The following is a 23,618-nucleotide window of genomic DNA, read 5'->3' on the forward strand; positions in this document are numbered from 1 at the left end:
GCTGCGAGCGGCTCCCGCGGAGCGGGGGCCGCGAGCAGTATTTAGAGTCCAGACAGAGGGCGGGAGCAATGAGGGAAGAGGACACAGCTGTGGTAGAAATGGGCTGCTGGTCCTCGCAGTCGCCGGCGATACAGACTCCACCAAAAATGCAGGCAAGCAAACTGCTGCGAGCCGCTCCCACGGAGCGGGGGCCACGAGCAGTATTTAGAGTCCAGGCAGAGGGCGGGAGCAATGAGGGAAGAGGACACAGCTGTGGTAGAAATGGGCTGCTGGTCCTCGCAGTCCCCGGTGATACAGACTCCACCAAAAATGCAGGCAAGCAAACTGCTGCGAGCGGCATTTCAGTTCTTTCAAAGGATGCTGGTAATTAATTGACTTTGATTTCATTAATCGATACTCATACAGTGATTGATCAAAAATGGAATGATGCTCAACCTCCGTCAACTGTATCACGAATAATGAGTTATTTTACTTTATGTGTTTTTTATTCATTCACATTAACACATTTAAGTTTCACCACTCGATTCTTTTGCTGCATCTTCCACCTTTGTATCCTGCAGGCAATTTTTCATACCCCAGGCCACAGAAATCTCACGAAACTTCACATTTTTACATACTCAACTGCTGTATGATCAAATTAACTCTCATCAGCAGTATGATCATATTAACTCCCATCCGCAGTATGATCATAGTAACTCTTGTCCGCAGTATGATCATAGTAACTCTTGTCCGCAGTATGATCATTTTAACTCTTGTCCGCAGTATGATCATATTAACTCTCGTCCGCAGTATGATCATATTAACTCTCATCCGCAGTATGATCATATTAACTTTCATCCGCAGTATGATCATATTAACTCTCGTCCGCAGTATGATCATATTAACTCTCGTCCGCAGTATGATCATATTAACTCTCGTCTGCAGTATGATCATATTAACTCATCTACAGTATGATCATAGTAACTCTCATACGCTGTATGATCATAGTAACTCTCGTCCGCAGTATGATCATAGTAACTCTCATCCGCTGTATGATCATAGTAACTCTCATCCGCAGTATGATCATAGTAACTCTCATCCGTTGTATGATCATAGTAACTCTCGTCCGCAGTATGATCATATTAACTCTTGTCCTCAGTATGATCATATTAACTCTCATCCGCAGTATGATCATATTAACTCTCGTCCGCAGTATGATCATATTAACTCTTGTCCGCAGTATGATCATATTAACTCTCGTCCACAGTATGATCATATTAACTCTCGTCCGCAGTATGATCATATTAACTCTCGTCCGCAGTATGATCATATTAACTCTCATCCACAGTATGATCGTAGTAACTCTCATCCGCTGTATGATCATAGTAACTCTCGTCTGCAGTATGATCATAGTAACTCTCATCCGCTGTATGATCATATTAACTCTCATCCGCAGTATGATCATAGTAACTCTCATCTGCTGTATGATCATAGTAAATCTTGTCCGCAGTATGATCATAGTAACTCTCGCCCACAGTATGATCATAGTAACTCTCGCCCACAGTATGATCATAATAACTCTCGCCTGCAGAATGATCATATTAACTCTCGTCCGCAGTATGATCATATTAACTCTCGTCCGCAGTATGATCATATTAACTCTCATCCACAGTATGATCGTAGTAACTATCATCCGCTGTATGATCATAGTAACTCTCGTCTGCAGTATGATCATAGTAACTCTCATCCGCTGTATGATCATATTAACTCTCATCCGCAGTATGATCATAGTAACTCTCATCTGCTGTATGATCATAGTAAATCTTGTCCGCAGTATGATCATAGTAACTCTCGCCCACAGTATGATCATAGTAACTCTCGCCCACAGTATGATCATAATAACTCTCGCCTGCAGAATGATCATATTAACTCTCGCCCGCAGTATCATCATATTAACTCTCGCCGGCAGTATGATCATATTAACTCTCGTCCGCAGTATGACCATATTAACTCTCATCCGCAGTATCATCATATTAACTCTCACCCGCTGTATCATCATATTAACTCTCACCCTCAGTATCATCATATTAACTCTCACCCGCTGTATCATCATATTAACTCTCACCCGCAGTATGATCATATTAGCACTCATCCGCAGTATGATCATATTAACTCTCGCCCGCAGTATGATCATATTAACTCTCATCCGCAGTATTATCAACTTAACTCTCACCCGCAGTGTTCACCTTCTCTTTCAAGATATTTTGTCATATAATCTTGTGTAGTCTTCCAGTCTCAAATTGATTTATGTAATAAACCTAAGAAGATCTTAAGAAGCATGGCAGTGAGATTTAAGTTGGGGGGACCCCTCAACTATTTATTATTACAGGTGTGGCCACGTAAAGCTCAAATCTCTTTCCTGACTTCTGACCTTTTCCCTGTCTCCAAGGTACCCCATTCCTATCTGTGGTTACTTCTAATGAGCATCTCCATGCACAAAATTCTAATATTTCTGAAAAGCTTTTTGTGCTGCTATGAACATGCAGTCCCACGTCCAGGTGTGAGAAGTTCAATATATGCTATGATAAGTTTTAGTGTGTCCTGCTGTGAAATAACTGCAAATACTGAATTAAGTTACTATCTTGTTGCTTTTCTTTAAAAATCATTGACTGTAAGCTGAGCTAGCAGTGTCACACAAAACATAAACTCTCTTATGAAGATGTACACATATACCATTGAAGTGCACTAGGGTAGACTGTATTTAACCTGCTGCTTTTCTTTCCAGTGTGTGATGAGTACTCTGATTACAAAGATGCCAAGCTCCTGTACCGCTTCCGCAAGGACGATGGGACCTTCCCCCTGAACAAGGATGTCAAGGTGTTTATGAGAGGCCAAAGTCTATATGAGATGTAAGTATAAAACATAATGTCACAAACTCACTTGTCTTGGTGCATGCTAATAATGAGAGATTCTGAGCTACTATAACCTTTGAAGATGACCATCCTCCTCATATCATCTTTGCTCCAGAGGGGGAAGCTCCTTTTGTGGAGAATACTGCCTTGTGAATATCCTCTCTTCACAAGTATTTAAAAGTTCTCCAAAGACAAACCTAGAGTTTGTTTGAGGACATAGCACAATCTGATTATTATTCAGTTTTTCAGTTTTCGAATTAGGATATCTACAAATTATTTTTGATTAACCAACAAAAGGCAATTTCTAGAGAAATGGCAAACCTCAGAGTGGAGTATCTATAAATATATATATATTGGAAGATGTTTCAATATTTACAATAATGTACAAATCAGTGTCTGTGTTATAGGACAATGGAGAAGAGTGTCAAATAGTGTCCTATTTAATTTTAGCAGAATTCCACATGTGAAATTGTAAACTTTAGGCTCAGACGAGAATTATATAAAAAATGTGAACTGGTAGAAAATAGTCATTTGTTTCACTTCTGAAATCTGTTGTTGAATGTTGTAGATTTAGCCATTGTGTCAAAGCCAAGTTTAAGTGAATGTTTGAGAAAAACAGCCAAAACTGCAATGACAAAACTTCAAATTTCAGACTTGGATTTTGGAAATGTGTGTCTATGATTTTCAAAAAAATTATCTTAAAAAGTCACGATGTTGCTATCCGAGCCTTGGCTAAAATTTCAGTAGGATGCACAACTGTAGGACCTGTTTACGGATTTTCTGTAGAAATGCAAGGCTCAATTGCAATCAAGAACAGATGCCAAAGATGAGGAGATACTGTGCTTCTTGCTATAAATGAAGTGGTATTTGGACATATATGAATAAGAGCCAGGTCTCCCTCTGGGAGAATCTTTTCTCCTGGAATATTAAGCCTGTGCTTAGTTCAAGCATGCATTACACATCTTTATTCAAAGAGTGTATGATGTACTTTGACGTGCGCACCTTCTCCTGGGAACAACCACCATGGCATGACTCTAGCTCGGATTTGGACCATTTTGGGATAACTGCTTCATCTTCATCCAATGATGCTTAATAAAACCTTGCAGGTTCATAGGGCCATATGTATGAAGGTACCGATTTGCGATTCTGAAATAGCGATTTTTAAGAAATCGCTATTTCAGAATCCCAAATTGGTATGTATGTAAAAATGCGCTTTTTTTTTAGCAAATTCTTAGTATTCCTTAATTGCGATTAGCAAATTTTGAATCGCAATTAAGGAATACTTTCCCATTCATTTCTATGGGGCCAGGAGGCCCATAGGAATGAATGGGAAGGTATTCTCAATTTTGCGATTCGCAATTTGAAAATCGCAAATTGAGAATAATTTCAAGGGTGCAGGGTTGTCCAAAGGACACCCTGTTGCACCCCTGAGATATGCATGGGTGCACATGTGGCGCACATACATGCCCTAAGGGCATGTATGTGCGTCACATGGCACTTTGAAAAATGCTGAAATGTGCAGTTTTTGAGGAAATTGCAACTTACCACCAACTAGAAGTTGGTGGTAATTTGCGATCCCTTAAGAGCATTTTGCAAATTTTGCGATTCCTTATTTTGCATCAGATTTTACTTCATACATATCATTTTGCTAATTCGCATTCGCAAAGGCCGAAATTCTGCGAATTTCGGCCTTTGCGAATGCGAATTTGCTTCATACATATGGCCCTTAGTCTCTATTGCAGGAGAGAGAGAACATTTCACTTCAATCTAACTTAGTGCTACTGGCATCCCAATGAGTTAGGAACCACCTTTAGCAGATTGACATGGGTCATTGACAGTTTCCAGCCACTCACTGCCTTGATATGCAGACCATGTGGCACTGTTGCCAGCTATTTCTAATCTTTTAACCTGTTCTCCCGGTCCCACATCCTATGAGGTACTTACAAAGGACCTATCATCCTTAAAATATCCCTGTTTAGGTTAAACCAAAGGCCTTTATTTCCCTGTTAAACGTTAAACATATACAGCTAAATCTTCATCCACCAGCCCCATTCCACCATTTTTCTAGCGAGGTACACCAAAACTAAACAGATGCATAGCGAATCACCCAGACAAACACAAGACAGACAAACAGACACGAAGACATGCATGCAAACAACGTACAACAAGCATTTACAATGCAACGGTTTCGCCTTTGCAAAAGTTAGAGCTATTGGCATTGTAAATGACAACATTTTTATTTATGTGTTGGTTTTGAAAACAGATAAATAAATGGCATTGTCATTTACAATGTCAATAGCTTAATCTCTCGCAAATGCCACACACACACACCCACAGAGAGCCCCCCCACACAGAGCCCCCCGCACACACACACAGAGCCCCCCCACACACACACCCACACAGAGCCCCCACACACACAACCACACAGAGCCCCCCCACACCCACACAGAGCCCCCCACACACACCCACGCAGAGCCCCCCCACACACCCACACAGAGCCCCCAACACACTGCGAGCCCCCCACACGCCCACACAGAGCCCCCCCACACACTGCGAGCCTCACCCACACACTGCGAGCCCCCCCACACACACTGCGAGCCCCCCCCACACTGCGAGTACTCTACCTTTTTTAGTCTCCTTTTTATTTTTTGAAACGTTCTATTGAGTAACACGTTTCTCACGTAAAGTAACTGGTCCTATAGTACAGCGCTCTGACACCTTTGGGTAATGTCCACGCTATATAAAAATGCACTAAATAAAAAAACTCTGTGCTTAGTTTCTTCCGGAGTCTGCACCTCTCTGTTCAGGTGTGTATATATATAGTGTGCTCTGGTGTATGTTCCGGATTATGGATTCTAGCGTTTACTCCGTGGTCTGGATTCCAGCGTATCCCCTGTGTCCTCCTGGTGTGTATCCCTCCCTGTCGGTGTGTTCTGGAGTTTATTGCACACATTCTTCAGGTGCAAACATACCCACAACAGCCACACATTCATCCTGCACGACACACACATGCCTTCAGAGAAATACCCTATATACTGACTGAGCTCCCAGCATGATTAGTCTCCTTGCTGGATACATAACCATGCATATTCACACACATACAGCCATCCAGAGGCATAATAATAGTGCAAGAGCCCTAAGCAAGGTAACGTAACCCAGTAGGACTCCGTGGAGTATTTAAAAGACTCCATTGTGGGGGGCAATGGACCTCTCACTCACCTGTGACCTCATTCTTATTACACTGCATTTGCATACTAGTGTACTAGTGATAGCGACACCAATTTAATTATCTCAAACACATGCCATGCTGCAAAGAAGTGCACCGATCCTGCGGAAATAATCAGTGAAAGAAAAAATACACCTCTCGCAGATAAATAAATCCACGCTGCAGACACACCCGTGCATGGTAGACATCCTCCTAACACATAATACAGCAGAAGCCAAACTGCAGGGGATGGTGACAGCAGGGAGGCGGATGGGGAGGTTGGGTGTTTAAACTCCCGTCATGAAGGAGATGCCGTGAGATGAGGGGTAGTGCGGGGGCTGTCCATGTGGATGAGATGGGTAATTGCAGGTATTGGTGCTAGTTGATGGACAGAGGACGAGTAGCTCTGCATTCATGAATGGAGGTGCGGAAATTCTACTTATCCAGCCGAGCGCTGTAAAGCGCCAAAGACAATAAATGGCACAAGCATAAAGACATATTATAGGAAGTAGCATTGATAGAACATGTTGTGGAGATATTAGGTACAAATAAGTGCAACTAGGTAGATTGGGGCATCAAATGAAAGAGGCTGCATTGTGATCAAAAAGATAGCAACATTTCGCTAATTCAAACAATAATGGCTAAACAAGCATTAAGCATGGGCACACGGACAGCGGGGGGGGCGGGACCGGGCAAACAGACAGCGGGAGGGGGGCAGGTTAACGGGCACACGGACAGCGGGAGGGGGGGCGGAACGGGCACATGGACAGCGGGTGGGGGGCTGGAACGGGATAAAAAAAATAGTGAAAATGGCAAAGAAAATAAAAGTGGCTGCACAGCAATCCGGGGCGTCACATGCCCCCCGCGGTCGGGCTCCGTGTGCACATGATCCTGGCGTGGACGTGGGGTGCTAGAGGGCCTTCCAGGCGCTGTGCTGGTGCTGGGCCCCCCCCCAGCTCCACGCTGTCCAAGGTGCCTGATGTGTGATCTTGAGCAATTCACTACTACTTCTGCCTCGATTTCCACAAATGTTAACAAGCAACGAGGGGGGGGGGCACAAAAATACACAGAGACGACGAAAGTCGTACAAAGTTACAATAAAATTAAAAGAAAATGCTGCTTACCTGCTCGCAAATCGAGGAACACATCCCGGCAACAGAAATCGCGCAGCCCACTCCTGCAAACGCCACGATGAACTGAACACAACATGCCGTCCCCCCCCAAAAAAAATAACATCCGCCCACAGCCGCATGACGTGCTAAAAGGGGCAGGATGAGAAAAACATCCCCGGAATGCCCACGAATCGCCTCGGACCATGACTGACAGATCTCACTTCCAATGGCTAGCCTCCATTTATGGAGCTAGCCAATGGAAGTGAGAGGCGGGACTTTTGTCCATACTAGTAAACAAAAGTTTTCGCCTTGGGCGAAAGTCTGCTGCGCAGCTTTCGGCGAGGCGAAACCTAAAAAGGCACTCAGGACAGAACAAGTGAGAGATACACACCAAGCAAAATGGAACAAAGCGACATTAAGACACATGGTCAGACAGACACACATAGCAATTCAGACACATAACACGATCACTGGAATGCAAAGATACATTGCAACACACAGAGGGCGAATATATGAAGAGGCTTTGAGAGATACACAGACCACACCCAATAGATCATCACTTGCAGACCCAAAGTCAGACGCATAGTATGGAGTGGTATCAATCAAGAAAGCCCCCCAAACACTGAAACTCACAGAAACACACAACAATAGAGCACAGGCACCAGCTCACCCAACAGGAATCCTGCCATGAAAACGAACAAACAAAGGTGCATAGTGAACTAGTCTTTCATCTGTCCATCATGGCCTCCCCACCACACACGCCGCCCCGAAGGCATACAGAGACACAAAGCCACAAACCAGAACATACCTGCACGGATAAACTAATAGGCTTTTGGAAATGGACGTGATGTCATAGAGTCGGGCAGACAATAAAGGAGAGCCACCGTGGGGCAAAACACACTCCCAGTCACGCTTAGAGAAACTGCCACAAAAACACACAAATTAATACACGCACAGACCCCAAAACACATTGCTGCACCGAGTGGAACCTGAAGTAAAAGCTGCAAAATCACACACAAAGACGAAGCTTCAGTTACACCTGAGGAAACCACATTAAAAGATGAGGCAACACAAATATGTATTCAAAATGTATGATAAGGTTGCAGCCCACAAGCACACATGAACGGACATGTGCCAAAAAAGAGGGTGTGGCATAACAGCCAGAGCTGCTTGCTTTGAAACTGGGGGACCATGTTCGAGTCTCGGTGTCGGGTCAACATCCTATTATTCTCTGCGTGCTTGCAGTAGTCTTTCATAAAAGGTTCTTGACACTCCAGATTGAATTTCATTTTTGGACACCTTTGAACATATTTTAGTTTAATTTACAAAAGTATGCCGTCTATCATTCATTACCAGTCTGTCAAGCACCAGGACACTCTCCAAGTAGCTGTGCGCTAGAAAAGCCTATTCATTCATTCATTGTTCATTAAAGAAAAAAGAAAACATACTGCTGTCTGAACACTCTGGGCATATGCTTGTAATGACAAAAGTAAACATAGCCATGAGTATTGTGCATAGTCTGTTGTTGTTTTAAAGTTCCAATATGGCAGCCACATTTAGAACCCATGTTTTGGCCATCTTAGAATGGTAAAACAATGCATTATGGACAGCAGCATTATATAATGATTGCTTGGTTTAGAAGAACTGGCGCCAGTAACGACACCTACCGCACTTCCCGCAGCTCCTGCTGAGAGGGCAACGGCCACAGTGCACAGCGTCCTTCTCCACCGCCGTGAGAGAAACAGCCAAGGACTCCATTACCCAGGTGCACCGGGGACCACGGCGCACCCGTGACAACACCGCCTGCGCCCGGAGGCGCTAGAAATCAGCGGAGCGCCGAGCGCTCAGTGGGTGGCGAAGCAAGCCAGTAACAACACCTACCGCACTTCCCGCAGCTCCTGCCGTGAGGGCAACGGCCACAGTCCACAGCGTCCTTCTCCACCGCTGTGAGGGAAACGGCCAAGGACTCCATTACCCAGGTGCCCCGGGACCACGGCGCACCTGTGACGACACCGCCTGCGCCCGGAGGCGCTAGAAATCAGCGGTGCGCGGAGCGCTCAGAGGGACGCGCGTGGGCGGCGCCGGGAGAAGCCCAGGACAAGGGTGGGCCGTCTGTGGCCGTCAGGGGCTGGAAGAGGCCGGGCTGGGCCACCCCCCTTGACGCTCCGAATAAGGCCTACCGATCTTCTGAAGTAAGGTAACGAGCTAACTGTATGAGGCTAGGGTGATACATTGATCTTTCATCTAGTCTTTTAAAACGGATAAAGTGAAGCTCTGACTGTTAAAATGAATAAACGGAAGGGGGTAGCCGGTACACTGGATGATTTTATTATAAGGGCCGAATCGGTACTGACATATGAGATACAGGAAAACAAGAGACGTTTGTCCTTAGACCTTGCCCGGCCCCGACCACGATTGTCAACTGGGGGAACTCAGGATTCACTCTTTGTAGATACCTTAAGATCTCTTCCCGTGCCTTTAAGTCCGGACATAGAATTTATAAATATTTTACCCACCCCAGCCTTGGTTACCCAGGACTCAAATGCCCCCGCAAGCAATACACGAGACAAGGGAACCAAAGGGCGGACACCGAATGTTTTAGCGCTTTAAGGAAAGAAAAATGCACTAAAACTAAACCAAACAAAACGCAGGCGAAATATAACAAACTCAGATAAAGATGTTATGAGCAGCAATGAGGGAGAGAGCGGCAATGGAATAACGGAAGCCAGGCTGACCAATTCCATCTCTACTCAGACTGAGGACTTCCCGGCCAATGGCCCTAACACAACCGATATGGGCATAGAAATCTTGGACACCCTAATGGAAGGTTTTGAATCAACGCTAGATGATTTAATGAGGACTTTTGCAAAGAAACTTGATGTCCTATGGAAGGAAGTGTCCAAGATAAAGGATGTGGCAGTAAACACAAATGGGGATGGGGAGGAATAAATGTTATGCAACCTTTGCTGACTGGGCCCGGCATTATCAAGGTGTAGCAGCCCACATTATGCCAGCCCAAGCTGTTTCTGGAGATCTATGTAGGGTTGGGGGGGCATCGGCGTTGGCTATAAGCCATGCTAATATTAACAGAAGTGATAGGTTGTTATTGGGAAATGTTGGAAAAAATATCCATAAAGAAGGCACTAGCCAAAGCATGACATCTAAGCAGGTTATAAGGCCACTTACTGGTAGCAATGTGACAAATGGAATGCTTAACACCCTTAATAATCCGGAAGTCTCACACCTCCCACCCGCTTCTGCCCCATATGTACTTGTTTTAACTGGTGTTCCTGCCCTTAGAGAAGGTCAGAGGGAGTCCTGGACTGATCTGCAGAACAAGTCAGTAGACTGGCTCCATAAACATAGGAATTTCAACCCATGCAGGAGGGCGGATATAATCATGGCCAGGAGAGTAGGGTGGGTTGGTTCCGCAAATAAATGTATAGTGGGGGATTGTATTGTCCTAAATTTTAGAAGACCTCAGATGGTTTGACATCTTTTATCTGTTAATGACGATACCTTTGACCCCCCAACTAACATCAGCACACTACCCGTGAGCTATTTTTACAAGCCGTCGCCCAGTACAAATAGAGACACTGGAACAGCTATCCCTTTATCGAATAATTCCCAAGCTTTCTGTAGTTTGGATCAGCAGGATTGACCATCAATCATGTCACCTATTGCAGATGCTAGTAACACCCCAAACCAATACACATTAATCAGAGGTAACTGGGTTAAAGGGTGGACAGATTTAGTAAAATGTACTAATGGAGATAGTCTGAGTGTATTGAGCTGGAACGTGGCAGGTCTCCGAACAAAACTTGATAATTTGGAATGGGTAAATTCGATAAAGGATTATGACATTCTCATGTATCAGGAAACTTGGGCCACCGAAGATCTTTACATCGAAGGTTTTCACTGCCTTAGCGTGCCAGCCCAAGCACCTAGAATGGTAAGACCGGTGGGTGGCCTGTTTGTGGGGATTAATGTGGCAGCTGGTGGTAGCCATAAGGTAATCGTCACACAGTGTTTAGATTTTCAGGCTGTTTTGTTTAAAATAGGGATTCATTTTTATTTGATAAACTTTTATAATAATGATTTTCAATCAGTTCCAAACAAGAGTTTTATAAAGCTTTTCGATTTTATCTCAGATCTGAACATGCAATCTAATAATGGGGATCTCCTAGGTGTATTAGTGGGGGGCGATTTCAATGCTAAGATCAATGGCACAGGGTCTAATAAGGGAAGAGCTTGTTTCGCACAATCTACTAGTAGAGGTAGAGAACTTGAAAAATGTCATGGATTTGGCCGTAGGGGCAACCATGACTAATCATCCAACCTACAGGGGCGGGGGGTGTAGTTCTATAATCGATTACATCTTTGTATGCCCTTTGATTGAAAAACAGTTGGTCTCTGCCGAAGTCATACCTTCCGATTTCGGTGACCATAACCCCATTAAGGTAACGATACATACAGCACAACGGCCAATCTTTCAAACTGAATGCGGAGCGGCAAATTTAGTAGTATCAGCCGACAATTTAAGATTGTGCTGGAAGGGGGCGGATAATTCGGAAATCCTTAAGAAACTGGTAAAGGACAATAAATCTCTTATCGATTCCTGCCTTTCTTTAGAATCACCACCAGCGCAGATAATTGAGGATTTTGGGAAGATTTGTCTGACGATCAAAACAATACTGTCCAAACCTCAGTCAAAGGTGGTCCCTACGCCTAGATGGTTTAACAATGATTGTTCACAAGCGAATAGGAACCTGTGTAAGGTACTAGCCACCACTCCGAGGGGTCCTATAGAAGGTAAACAGGCAAGAGAGGCATATAAGGAGGCCATCAGATGTAGGAAGAATGTATTACTGAAGGAACGATGGGATAAATTGTATGAGGCGGCTAGCCAAAAAAATGGCAACATCTTTTGGGCAGCGGTCAGGGAAGTCCGCAGTATGGGCCAGTCTCTGAAGCCGATCAGCTGTAATATTGCCAGCGATGCCTGGGTTGATAATTTCTCAGCCATTTATTCCACCCCTTCCTCTTGCGAAACAATTTTTAAACCAGGTAATCCAACACCTATAGAAATAAATATTTCAGAAGTAGTGGAAGCGATTAACCAGAGCTTAGGCAACAAAGCGCCGGGCCCTGATGGGTTCCCTATTGATCTTATCAAGTGGATCCCGGCTTTTTGGGCCCCGCTGCTCCTGAACATCTTTAACAACCTGACATTGGCAAAGATGCCTGAGACTTGGGCCAGAAGCATAATAGTGCCGATTTTTAAGAAGGGAGACAGATCCCTCCCGTGTGATTACCGACCAATCTCTCTAATAGATAACACCCTTAAAATCCTAGGTAGAGTCCTCTACAATAAAATTGTGAATTGGACAGAAGGTAACGATATCTTAGACCCTTGCCAGTTGGGCTTTAGGGGCAGGGTAGGAAGTAAGGAACAATGCCTTAATTTAAATCTAATTGTCGGCAAGTACGCCATCGCAAGGAGGTCTCCTGTCTACATGGCTCTTATGGATTTGTCCACAGCCTTTGACCTAGTGAATAGGTCACCGCTGTGGGCAATCCTTTTGGCTGGTGGACTGGATGCCACCTTGATAAATTTCCTGGCGTTTCTGCAACACAGACCTCAAGGCCCAAGTAAGGATTGGTGCGGGTGGAGAGGTATCTGGGCCTATCGAGATTGGCAGGGGGGTCAGACAAGGGTGTGTGTTGGCCCCCCTGCTTTTCATCATATACATTAATTGCCTCAGTACCTCTCTGAAACTAGCCACCCCAGATGTTCCATACATTAATAGAGAACCCTCCCTGTACTGCTCTATACAGATGATGCGGTTCTCTTAGGCCGCACCCCAAAAGCACCGCGTCTTCTTGTTCAAAATTTTTATATTTTTATGAAAAAACTAGACCTGCGGGTAAATTTTAAGAAATCTTTTTTAATGAGAACCGGACCGGGGAAGCGTGATATTGGCCCGATTACAATAGACGGCCAAAAACTGACCTCAGTAAAATCTTTTGTTTATTTAGGACTGGCCTTTGCTGCGAACGGCTCCTGGAGTGAGCATTTAGCTCACGCCAGGAGCAAGTTCTCAAAGGCCACTAATTCGATTTTAAGCTTACCCCGCCCAAAGACTATGGGTGCGCTCTTAGCTGTTCAGAAAATTTATAAACTTCAGTGCACCCCGGTGGCTATGTACGGCGCCGAGATCTGGGGAACGGGTAATTGCTCTGTAATCCAGCAGGAGAAGAATAGGTTTTATTGAAAATTATTGAACACTCCAATCTCTACCCCCCCAATATATATGTCACAAGGAGCTCAATATTAATTGTATAACTGATTTATTAGCGCCCGTCCGGCACTTATGTGGATTTCAGTGTGGAAGAATGAAGAGGCCTCTCTAACACAGCAGATTATCAAGGACTGTCTACGCTGTGACAAGGGCCTAGAGATTCCCTGGTTAAGCGGTGTGCTGAGGAGCCTGCGTAGTGTAAATAGAGAAAACGTTTTCTGGGATCCTACACTAGCAGCTGCAGTGGCAAAAAATGAACTGCTGAATACCTTATATTCCCTATTCAACAAGGAGCGGGAATTGGTAGAGGCAAGAAAACCAACTGTTCATAACTACATGGCTATTGAACATTATTGCCATCCACTTCAAGTGTATCTGACCCTACCAATGAGCCGCTGGGAAACGTGTTTACTGTTCCGACTAAGAGCAGGCACAATTCAATTTGCACTCTGCTTCCCACTTGGCTATAGCCCAAATCTGAATTCTAATTCGTGTCCTTGTGACGGGAGGAGTGAGCAAACTATTATGCATTTTATATTTTTCTGTAATTACTATATTAACTATTCTAAGCAGTTTTTATATCCTTACTTTTATAAAATAAGACCAATCACCTTGGGGGATAACGTATCGATTAATATTGGACTTGGACGATGCTGATCTTATCTTTGGCACTGGCACTTTCTTAAAAACTACGATAAGGGCAAGGAGATCTATGATGGCCCCTTGACACCGCATGATATAACCTGTGAACTGATCACAAAAAGTTAAAAATACTGATATATTGGACAGTTTGGCACATGGCACTTTTGAGTTTTGTATATTGTACTTTTATTCTTTCCTAATGAGACCCGTAATGAACTCATGTTTGGTGTACTTTATGGGTACTTGCATCCAAACACGTATAGGTACGTTGGATAATTTTGCACAATGCACTTTTGAAACCTGTATATTGTATTTTTTTTTTAATTTCTGATGATTGCTGTATTGTATTTGTGTTTTGTGTGATTTTATGGGTACTATTGTATCCGAATAAAGTTGAACTGAACTGAACAGTGTATGGCGCACTGCGATTGAAATAAGTGGCAAGGGAGCAGCCCGTTAGTACTCCCCGTTGGGTCTCGCTCTCCCCTTCGCGGCCAGGGCCTCCGCCCGCCCTCCTGCCAAGCCCTCTCATCTGGGCCCTGCCGGCGTTGGTCTGTTGCCTGGAACGTTTGTACTCTTCTGCCACACATCAGGCTCCTGGACCTATGCGTGATTTCCCCTGTGGGCCCCCGTTCTGGCCCTGCTGCGGGGGGCCCGTGGATGGTTCACTGTGGGTGCCCACACCCCCCTTTATGTGCAGACTGTTGGGACCCCAGTGGACCTAATTTGGTGGTGCCTTGACGACAGGGTTGGACTCCCTGTTTGTTTACCACTGCTGGGGCCGGAGCCCCCCCCCCCCCCCATCGGTGTTAGCACTTAGCCCAGGTCTTGTTTGAGGGCCCCCCGAATCTATGCTGCACAATTTGCTGCATAACTGCATTTGCCAGTTGATGTTCATCTTCCGCTAGCAATGGGCTGCTTGAACCTCAAACAACACAGTCTGACCTTCGGACATACGAAACCCGCTAGAGACACCACCTTCCAGCTGGAAGCTGGATTGGAGTACTCTCCTTCGTACCGATTTATAATCTTACAATTCTACTATACCCCCTTTTTTCTGGACAAGAGCGGATACAGATTTACATATTTATCACACCGATATCCTGAATCTTAAAGGATACAGCCTCTCGCTGAACATGGTTATAATACTCTTGTCTAGAAAGTGACAGACTCAATTTCTTGACAAATTGCCTTGAGGAAGTCGGTGGGTGATGCCCCCAAGACGAAACACGTGTTGGCTACGTCAATGTGATAACATGAATCATCTGTGAACCACCTGTGTCTTTTGGAAGTGATGAACTCTTGAGAATAAAGAAGAAGATTGATTTTGGAATAAAATGGCCCTATGAACTTGTTCTTTAATACTTGATTACATGTTTTTGCTCAGGATTGAGACCCAACTGATGCGAAAGAGGCCACAGACCACGAAATAGACAACGTGCCGACCAGCAACTTAACTTCCATTATGTCACACCTCAAGGTGGGCTTCCATAAATGGATGAGCGCTTCAACACCGTCGCTGGGTGTATAGACAAGCTGGGAGTGCCTGGATCGACAGGGGGTGAGGACAGATGGTGCTGAGGAGTGAATTTCAGGGCCAGCGGTCCATAGCACAATGGTGCAGAAGAGACTTGACAAAACACAACGTATCCTGAAGCAGGTGGTGGCCAAGAATGAAGATCTGGATGCAAGGTCCTGGAGAAATAATATATGTATATCTGGCATTACTAAGACCTCCAACATGGGGAGACCGTACACCTTTGTGAAGCAACTCCTCACTGAACTATTTTTCTCACACCTTCGTGGTAGAGCATGCACATCGATCCCTTGGCCCTCGTCCTCCTGAGGGAACACCACCTGGTTATCTCATTGCATGCCTCCTCATCTATAGGGACAGAGACACTGCTCTCCGTCTGGCACATTAGAAAGGTCCCTTCCACTATCGAGGTGCCAACATCTCTCTTAACCCTGACTTCACTCCCATGGCGAGGAGGCCCACCGTAAATTCAGTGACACCAAGAACTCTCTTCGGAAGCTGGGCATATGATATGCAATGCTCTACCTAGCACGCTGTGAGTGGAGCATGATGTAAAAGCCAGAATTTTAGACACCCCTTTGGAAGTCTAATACATTTTGCAAATCCCTGCGGGCCAAGTCCCCTTCTCCTGGATGATCGGCCCCAGACATTACTGGATCCGCTGATCACTCATGGTCCACTACTCCAGATCACCATTCTCCAATGTGACTGCCCCATCTCTTCATGCTCAATGCCTGGTCACTGTCTCCCCACCGGGGCCCCGGTGTTGCCTACACCTGCTCATATTCTGTATTCTTTGAGATTGTTGCTGTAGCATAACTGTGGTTGGTTGATCCCTATTGTTGAATGATGATGTTTTATGATGGGCCACTACCCATTGTGTTGTCGCTATGCCTTCATGGTGTACACCCCAATTTCGTTGTTGGGATTGTTTTGTTTTTTGGTTTGCTTTGTTGGGTCTCACTGGATAATTTATGTTCCAGTGTGGGTGGGGGGAGGGGATTTAGGTTTTGACCTGCACTTTTATTTACTTTCTCATCTGTTTTACTGCGGCAACACCTCTTGTGATGCCTCCACCTTAATTTCCTACGCTCCCTCATGCACTTTTCCCTTGCTATTGCCACGCCACCTACCCGAAGTAAGAGGCCAGTGGACTTTACTCTCATTACCTGGAACATTCGTAGAACCAACAAGGAAGGGGAAACAAGTACTTTCATCCTTGAACAGGCATGGCATTAAAATCGCCTTTTTACAGGAGACGCATTTTCCTCCCACTGTCGACTGCTCATACGATAAGCCCTGGGGTGTTCATCTATACTTCTTCTGCTATAGTTCATATACCTGGGGCACTTGCGTCCACATACATAAAATCGTCCTTTTCACCCTTCAATCCAGCCACTTAGACCCCAATGGCTGATTAATACTTCTTCAGGGTATCCTCGTCGATAAACTGGTGTTGCTGCTGAATATTTTTGCCCCTAATATGGACGATCCTGACTTCTTTCACGATCTCTTGTTGCATATGGACCATTCAGATGTGGACTTAGTGATATTGGGCAGAGAACTAAATATGCAGATGTGTGCCCAAACTGACTCCACGAGTACACACCCTAGTGGTAAGCCCCAGGCACGAGATGTGCTGCGGGACATCGTGAATGCCTATGTCCTTTGTGATGCCTGGCACTCCCGCTACCCCTCTGCTTCAGGATTTACTTTTTATTCTGCCTGACACTCCGTTTGGACCATACTGGACTATTGGCTATTCTCGGCCAATGTGGACCCATGCTTACGAGAAGTTACGGTCTTACCATACACATTGTCAGAGCACAGTCTGGTTCTTCTCGATCCTGCAGCTCCCATATGGCTGAAACACGGAACGTACTTGGAGACACTCTAGCGAGTCCCTTCGGGACCCAGTGTTCCATGGGGGGTACTCACGGCTATATCTGAATACTTTGAGCTAAATGTGGGATCGATTGTGATGCAGTCCACAATCTGGGAAGTCTTTAAGGCATTTATCCGCGGAGTGTGTATTTCCAAACATACGGTAATTTTACGTGACATTCGCTCATGGCTGCAAGGTATCAAGTCCGCTTTATGTGACATTTACGAGACAGCCGCTGCGGGTGAGGTTCCCTGCTTACATCGACATTCAGCCTTGTTAACAGAATTTCGCAATCTTGCTGACAGAGAGGTCACACATGTGGGGAGGAATATCAGGGCTCACCGGTACGGGAAGGAAGAGCACTCATGCTTGCCCCCTGAGTCCTAACTATTCACAGAATTACATCACAGAGCTCTGCTCCAAATCTGGACAGCAGGAGTTGCCAGGGTGTGGTGGAAGAACTCCATCAGTACTACCGGAGTCTATACACATCACATGTCTCTGATCTTCCTTCTGAAATATCCTCCTATCATGAGGAGGTGGCAATGGTCTGGCTGATGGATGGCCAACACCATCTTCTTGCTGAGCCTATTACCACTGAAGAAATCGTACAGACCATTGACACTTTTGATGGCTCAAAAGCTCCTGGATCTGATGGCTTGACGGGGGCCTTTTACAAGTCTTTAAGCATGCACTGGATCTCCACCCTTTTGGCATTGTTTAGCGAATCCTTGGTCACCGGCACTCTGCCCTATCCTTACATGAGGTCATACTTGTTCTCCTGTTGAAACCAGGAAAGGACCCCCTCTTGTGCAATCAGGCTTTGTCCCACATCGTTCCACCTCTCTCAATCTCCTCACCATCTTTGCCGTCCTTAACCAGATTTTACCATCTATCCCCATGTTCGCGGCCCTGTTACATGCGGAGAAAGCATTCGACTCCATCGAGTGGCTCTTCCTAAGAGCGGTCCTTGGTTAACTGGGTATTCCTCCAATTTTCATTTCCCTGATTATTCTTTTATATACCAACCCTGTGACTCACCTCTGTGTCAATGGTTCTCTCTCTGAGACATTCTCTATAATGAGGGGGACCAGAAAGGGATGCCCCCTCTCCCCCCTCCTTTCCATCATCGCTATAGACCCACTGGTCCGCTATATGCAGGACTGCCATTTGCATTGCGGTCTTCAGCTTACCCATGGCCCCCTCTTACTCTCACTATACGTGGACAACATCTTGCTTTTCATTTGACATCCGTCTGCAAACTTATCCCCCTTGGCACAGGAGATGGTTCGATTTGGTGACTTGTCTGGGCTCCGAATCATCCGGCCAAATCAGAACAGTTTCCGATGACTGACATGGCGCAGCTGTCGCTGGGTGACTACTCATTTACCTGGGCAGCGGATGGTACTAAATACTTGGGTATGGGGCCTCATAGGGACAGGGAACAAGTTCCACAACTAAACTATGGATTGGCAATGGCCAAACTTGCCTTCCAGGTTGACTGCTGCATCAAGCTGCCGCTATCCATTTCTGATCATGTATCCATCATCACTTCTCCACCCTGGGGGATCTATTCCCGGGCAGCGATGTACACCCGACTGCAGAACCGCCCCTACATGACTCACCCTTCCTGGACCGTTTCATTATTCGGAGACTCCATTATACATTGTGTTCTCTTGTGTTCTCTGTTCCCTTCTTTCCCTCTGCACCCTCAGGATTCCCCAGCCCCCTAAACTTGTTGCAACCAATGGGGATGGTGATCGCCTAGTCTCACTACTATATCATATTTGCATCTCACTAAAACCTGAAACCACCGCTAGGGTTTGGGGGTATAGGCAGAGGAGTGAGATACCCCCCTCTCGGATAAAATATGAATATATTGCTGTTCACAAATCAAGTGCATTTCGAGCAATATCAGGCACAAATGACAACATTTTAAATGGATGTATGACGTTACAACGCAGGCTATTACAACGCCTGTCTTTACAACACAGTTTTTACATCGCAAACCTTTACAACGCATAGCGCTTAGAGGTGCTGGATAGTGATAAGTTTAATTTTCTATTCCAACTCCAGTCCCCGTGGACACTAGGGAAGGTGTTGGATAGAAAATTAAACGTATTCCCTATCCTAGAGCGCCCCCCAGCGCAATGCGTTGTAATAGTTTGCATTGTAATGACCGCGTTGTAATGGTAGTGCGTTGTAAAAGTTTCGTTGTAAAGGTCGTTCACCATTTTAAATGTATTCTCTGCATTTATCTTTCACCCTCAGATATTGCCAAATTAGACCCCACCTGATCTGATCTATGTGTCAAATGCCATGGCCCCCATCACTGACTTTGCGCATCTAGCCTGGACCTGTCCTGCGATACATACATACTGGACTTCTATCTTTGCGCATGTCTCTGCAATGGCTGACATGGAGCTATCCCCGGACCTTCTTTTTGCACTTTTGGGATACACCAAAGACATACCACGCTCCCTGTTGCACTTTTTTCCATTTGCTTTCTCCTGGCTAAGAGAGAGATGGCGTTTCACTGGGGTGGCGCCGTGGCTCCCTCGACTTCTGCCTGGCTCAAAAGTATAACCGAAGGGGATGATGGACGGAGTGTTGAACATTGCAAGCACTCCCCCCCAGTCAGCTGATCTTGGTTTAATCCATCATCATTCTTTAGCTCACTCCACCTCCCCCAGTTCAGACATGGCCATATGCAAATCAGTCTAACCCTGTGCCTCATGGGAACAGTCCAGCCCGAACTGCCAAGCCATGGCTCAAAAGTATGTCATTCTGTGAAACTGTTAGCAAAGATTACACAGACTTGCAACCTCCCTCTTTCCGTCCCAAGGATATCTGGGGCCATTGCATGATTAATTCCACACATTAGACCCAGGCACCCCACCCCAGGGTCCTTCCACCACCTCACCTTGAAACACAGCCGCCCCCTTGTTTTTAGGTCTCGCCTGTCGATGCACATGCGCATCGAGCAAGCGAGAGTATTGGGACTTATCCACTCTTTATCCACACTGCAAGGAATCGTGGCGATTCCTTGCAGTGCCCGTGACTTTTAAGCTCAATGCGCATGCGCATTGAGCTTAAAAGCGCGTGCACGTCCGTCTTTGTTTACCCGCTCCGCCCCCTCCCCGCCGTCTCGCATTTCCCCTGCCGCATCAAAGGCTTTCACGGCCGGCCGGCCATGCTTTCAGTTTCACGGCCGGCCGTGTCAATTACATTACAAAGCCCGCTCTCCCTGCTCCGCCCCCTGCTCCGGCCGAGACGCATTTCTCCTCCCTCCTCCCCCCATTCACGTTTATTCTACTTCTTATCTGGCCTGGAAAGCCTCGACAATGCTTTTTCTTTCTCTCTACTCAGTTCCTTCTTCTCCTCATTTAATTCCTCTTTCTTTTGCTTCATTTCAGCTCACCTTGTTTTACCTCCCCCTCCCCTCTGCCCTGCGCTTCCCCTCTCGCCTCTGCTTCATGTCTCCTTGGCTTCTCCTTTTCTCTATTATCCTTTTGCTTCCACCATATCTCTCCTGTGCTTCCTCCCTCTTCTTGCTTACCCCGTGCCTCGCGTCACAGGTTTTCCTTCTTTTTTCCCGCCTTTCTCCCTCTCCTCGCTCACTCCATAGATGATGCCGGCGCCTGTGCTCAGCACAGAAACAATTATATGGTCTAAGACTCAGTTTAATAGCGTGCCTCCCGCGAGTGCCCCCCCCTGCAGCAATCAGTGTCTAATCCGCCATCACTGCTGACAGACGCAGGCCCTCGTGCTCCGCTCCGGTGCTGGCTTCCCGAATCCTCTCAGCGGGTCCCAAATCCCGACATGCTCGGGTTGAGTTGCCTGCAGTGCAGTGCTCTGCTCCTGTACGGTGGAAATGATTTACCATTGTCTCTGTATAATCCGGATTTATTTGCTCTCGTGTTCCCTTCGAGGGTGCTGTGACATTTGGCGAGATCCCACGGGATTTCCCTCTCGACTTCGAAAGTTAAGTAAAAGGTATAGTTATTAAGATACTCCCCTGAAATGACAGAGCCAATGGTTGGAGCTACAGAGACTCTTTCGGGCTAAGAAGGCGCCTGGAAGCCCACGGCTGCAGATAAGGTGGGTTAACAGGATGCATATGTAAGGATGGTAGGAAGGGCCAGTGTATGGGGCTTTCTTAGGGTGACTTCCAGGCTGCCTTCACGTCACGTATCTTTTTTGCAGGGGCTGTGCAAGTGAGAACACATCTTTTTAGATTTTCATATATGCTACAGCACATAGCTATATATTCTTATTTGTTAAACATTTTCCCCAAGATAATACATCTGTCTAGTCTCCGGCTCACCTCATCTCCCATCGTCTACTTGTGGGGTTTTGTTGCAGTGATGGCAAGTATTTACAAGAATGAACGTCCTTCAGTTGGCAAGAGAATGTACCTTTGGCAAAAACCCAGCATTGGATAAAGTGATGTTTGATTAGGAATTTGTGCTGCCAGCATGGGATAGATATTTAATGCATGTCCTGGTATTAAGGTTGTGGCTATTAAATGTGCGCAAATAGTGTGATAGAGTACCGACCAGTATGGGCGTGGGGACCTCCCAGCCCGGGACCGTGGCATGCATGCTCATCTACTTTCACCCCTTTCTAGAGGCCTTAATGAAACCTTCAGACACCAAACTGTTAGACCGTGGATCCAGACAAAAGATTCATTATGCATTGTGAAGTAAGGAATGGTAATCTTCCCTCCCGCACCTAGACAGTTGGAGCACTTGAGTAGAGTTCCTAGCAGCAAACTTACTGAGAATTCGAGCAGAATGGGATTTTATTTGACTTCAATATAGGCGTGTTAGTTGTTGGCGCTGATTTGCCGGAGATCGGTCGTTTGATCAGGTTTGTGACAAATGCTTGTTAGTGGATAACTGGACTGTTCCCTCCGTTTTAAGATTGGTAAATGAAAGGATTCTTAGGACCAAGATGCCAGTACCCTCGGCAGCTGGTTAAGTGTGACTCGTTGATGTACTGTCACTATTATTTCTGATGATGTCCTTTGGTGTCAGTCTATGGACCCAGTAGGGAGGCAAGTAGGAATCTATTTAGTTGTCAGTTTTATTTTTTATTCAGGGTTGTTTTCTGGGCGATTTTGACCGGGGTTTTACAAAATTGTTACAGGGCATTAACTTTTCTAGATTTTGAAAGTTGGCCGTTTTCACCAATTGCCGGGTTTGTTCAGCATTGCATAGTGACTGTTGGTATGTAATGTTTAAGAGTGAGGTTTAGAATATGCCAATGGCAAAGTTTGGAACTTTCTGTTTGGGGACACCCCTCACCCTCAAACCCTCACCCTCACTCACCCACCCTCAACCCCTCACCCTCACTCACTCACCCTCAACCCCTCACCCTCACTCACTCACCCTCACTCACCCTCAACCCCTCCCCCTCGACCCCTCCCCCTCAACCCCTCACCCTCACCCTCACTCACCCTCAACCCCTCACTCACCCTCACCCTCAACCCCTCACCCTCAACCCCTCACTCACCCTCACTCTCACTCATCCTCACTCATCCTCACTCATCCTCACTCACCCTCACTCACCCTCAACCCCTCACCCTCCCTCACCCTCACCCTCACTCACCCTCAACCCCTCACCCTCACTCACTCACCCTCAATCCCTCACCCTCTCACTAACCCTCACTCTCACTCATCCTCACTCAACCACCCTCCACCTCACTCACCCTCAACCCCTCACCCTCAACCCCTCACCCTCACTCCCTCACCCTCAACCCCTCACCCTCAAACCCTCACCCTCACTCACCCACCCTCAACCCCTCACCCTCACTCACCCTCAACCCCTCACTCTCACTCACTCACCCTCACTCACCCTCAACCCCTCCCCCTCGACCCCTCCCCCTCAACCCCTCCCCCTCAACCCCTCACTCACCCTCAACCCCTCACTCACCCTCAACCCCTCACCCTCAACCCCTCACCCACCCTCAACCCCTCCCCCTCAACCCCTCACCCTCACTCACCCTCACCCTCACCCTCACTCACTCACCCTCAACCCCT

General features: G+C 46.2%; 1 protein-coding gene across 1 annotated transcript in view; it reads left to right on the forward strand.

The window, feature by feature from the left end:
- The window catches only part of LOC144768175 (DEP domain-containing mTOR-interacting protein-like), a 150,447-nt gene that overhangs the window by 73,166 nt on the left and 53,663 nt on the right, over positions 1–23,618 (forward strand). Inside the window, exon 4 of the mRNA XM_078651637.1 lies at positions 2,765–2,888. Within this exon, the coding sequence (XP_078507763.1) occupies positions 2,765–2,888 (124 nt within the window). The remainder of the gene's footprint in view (positions 1–2,764; positions 2,889–23,618) is intronic.

The sequence above is a fragment of the Lissotriton helveticus genome, chromosome 7 (assembly GCF_964261635.1).
Source record: "Lissotriton helveticus chromosome 7, aLisHel1.1, whole genome shotgun sequence".
Lineage (NCBI taxonomy): Eukaryota > Metazoa > Chordata > Amphibia > Caudata > Salamandridae > Lissotriton > Lissotriton helveticus.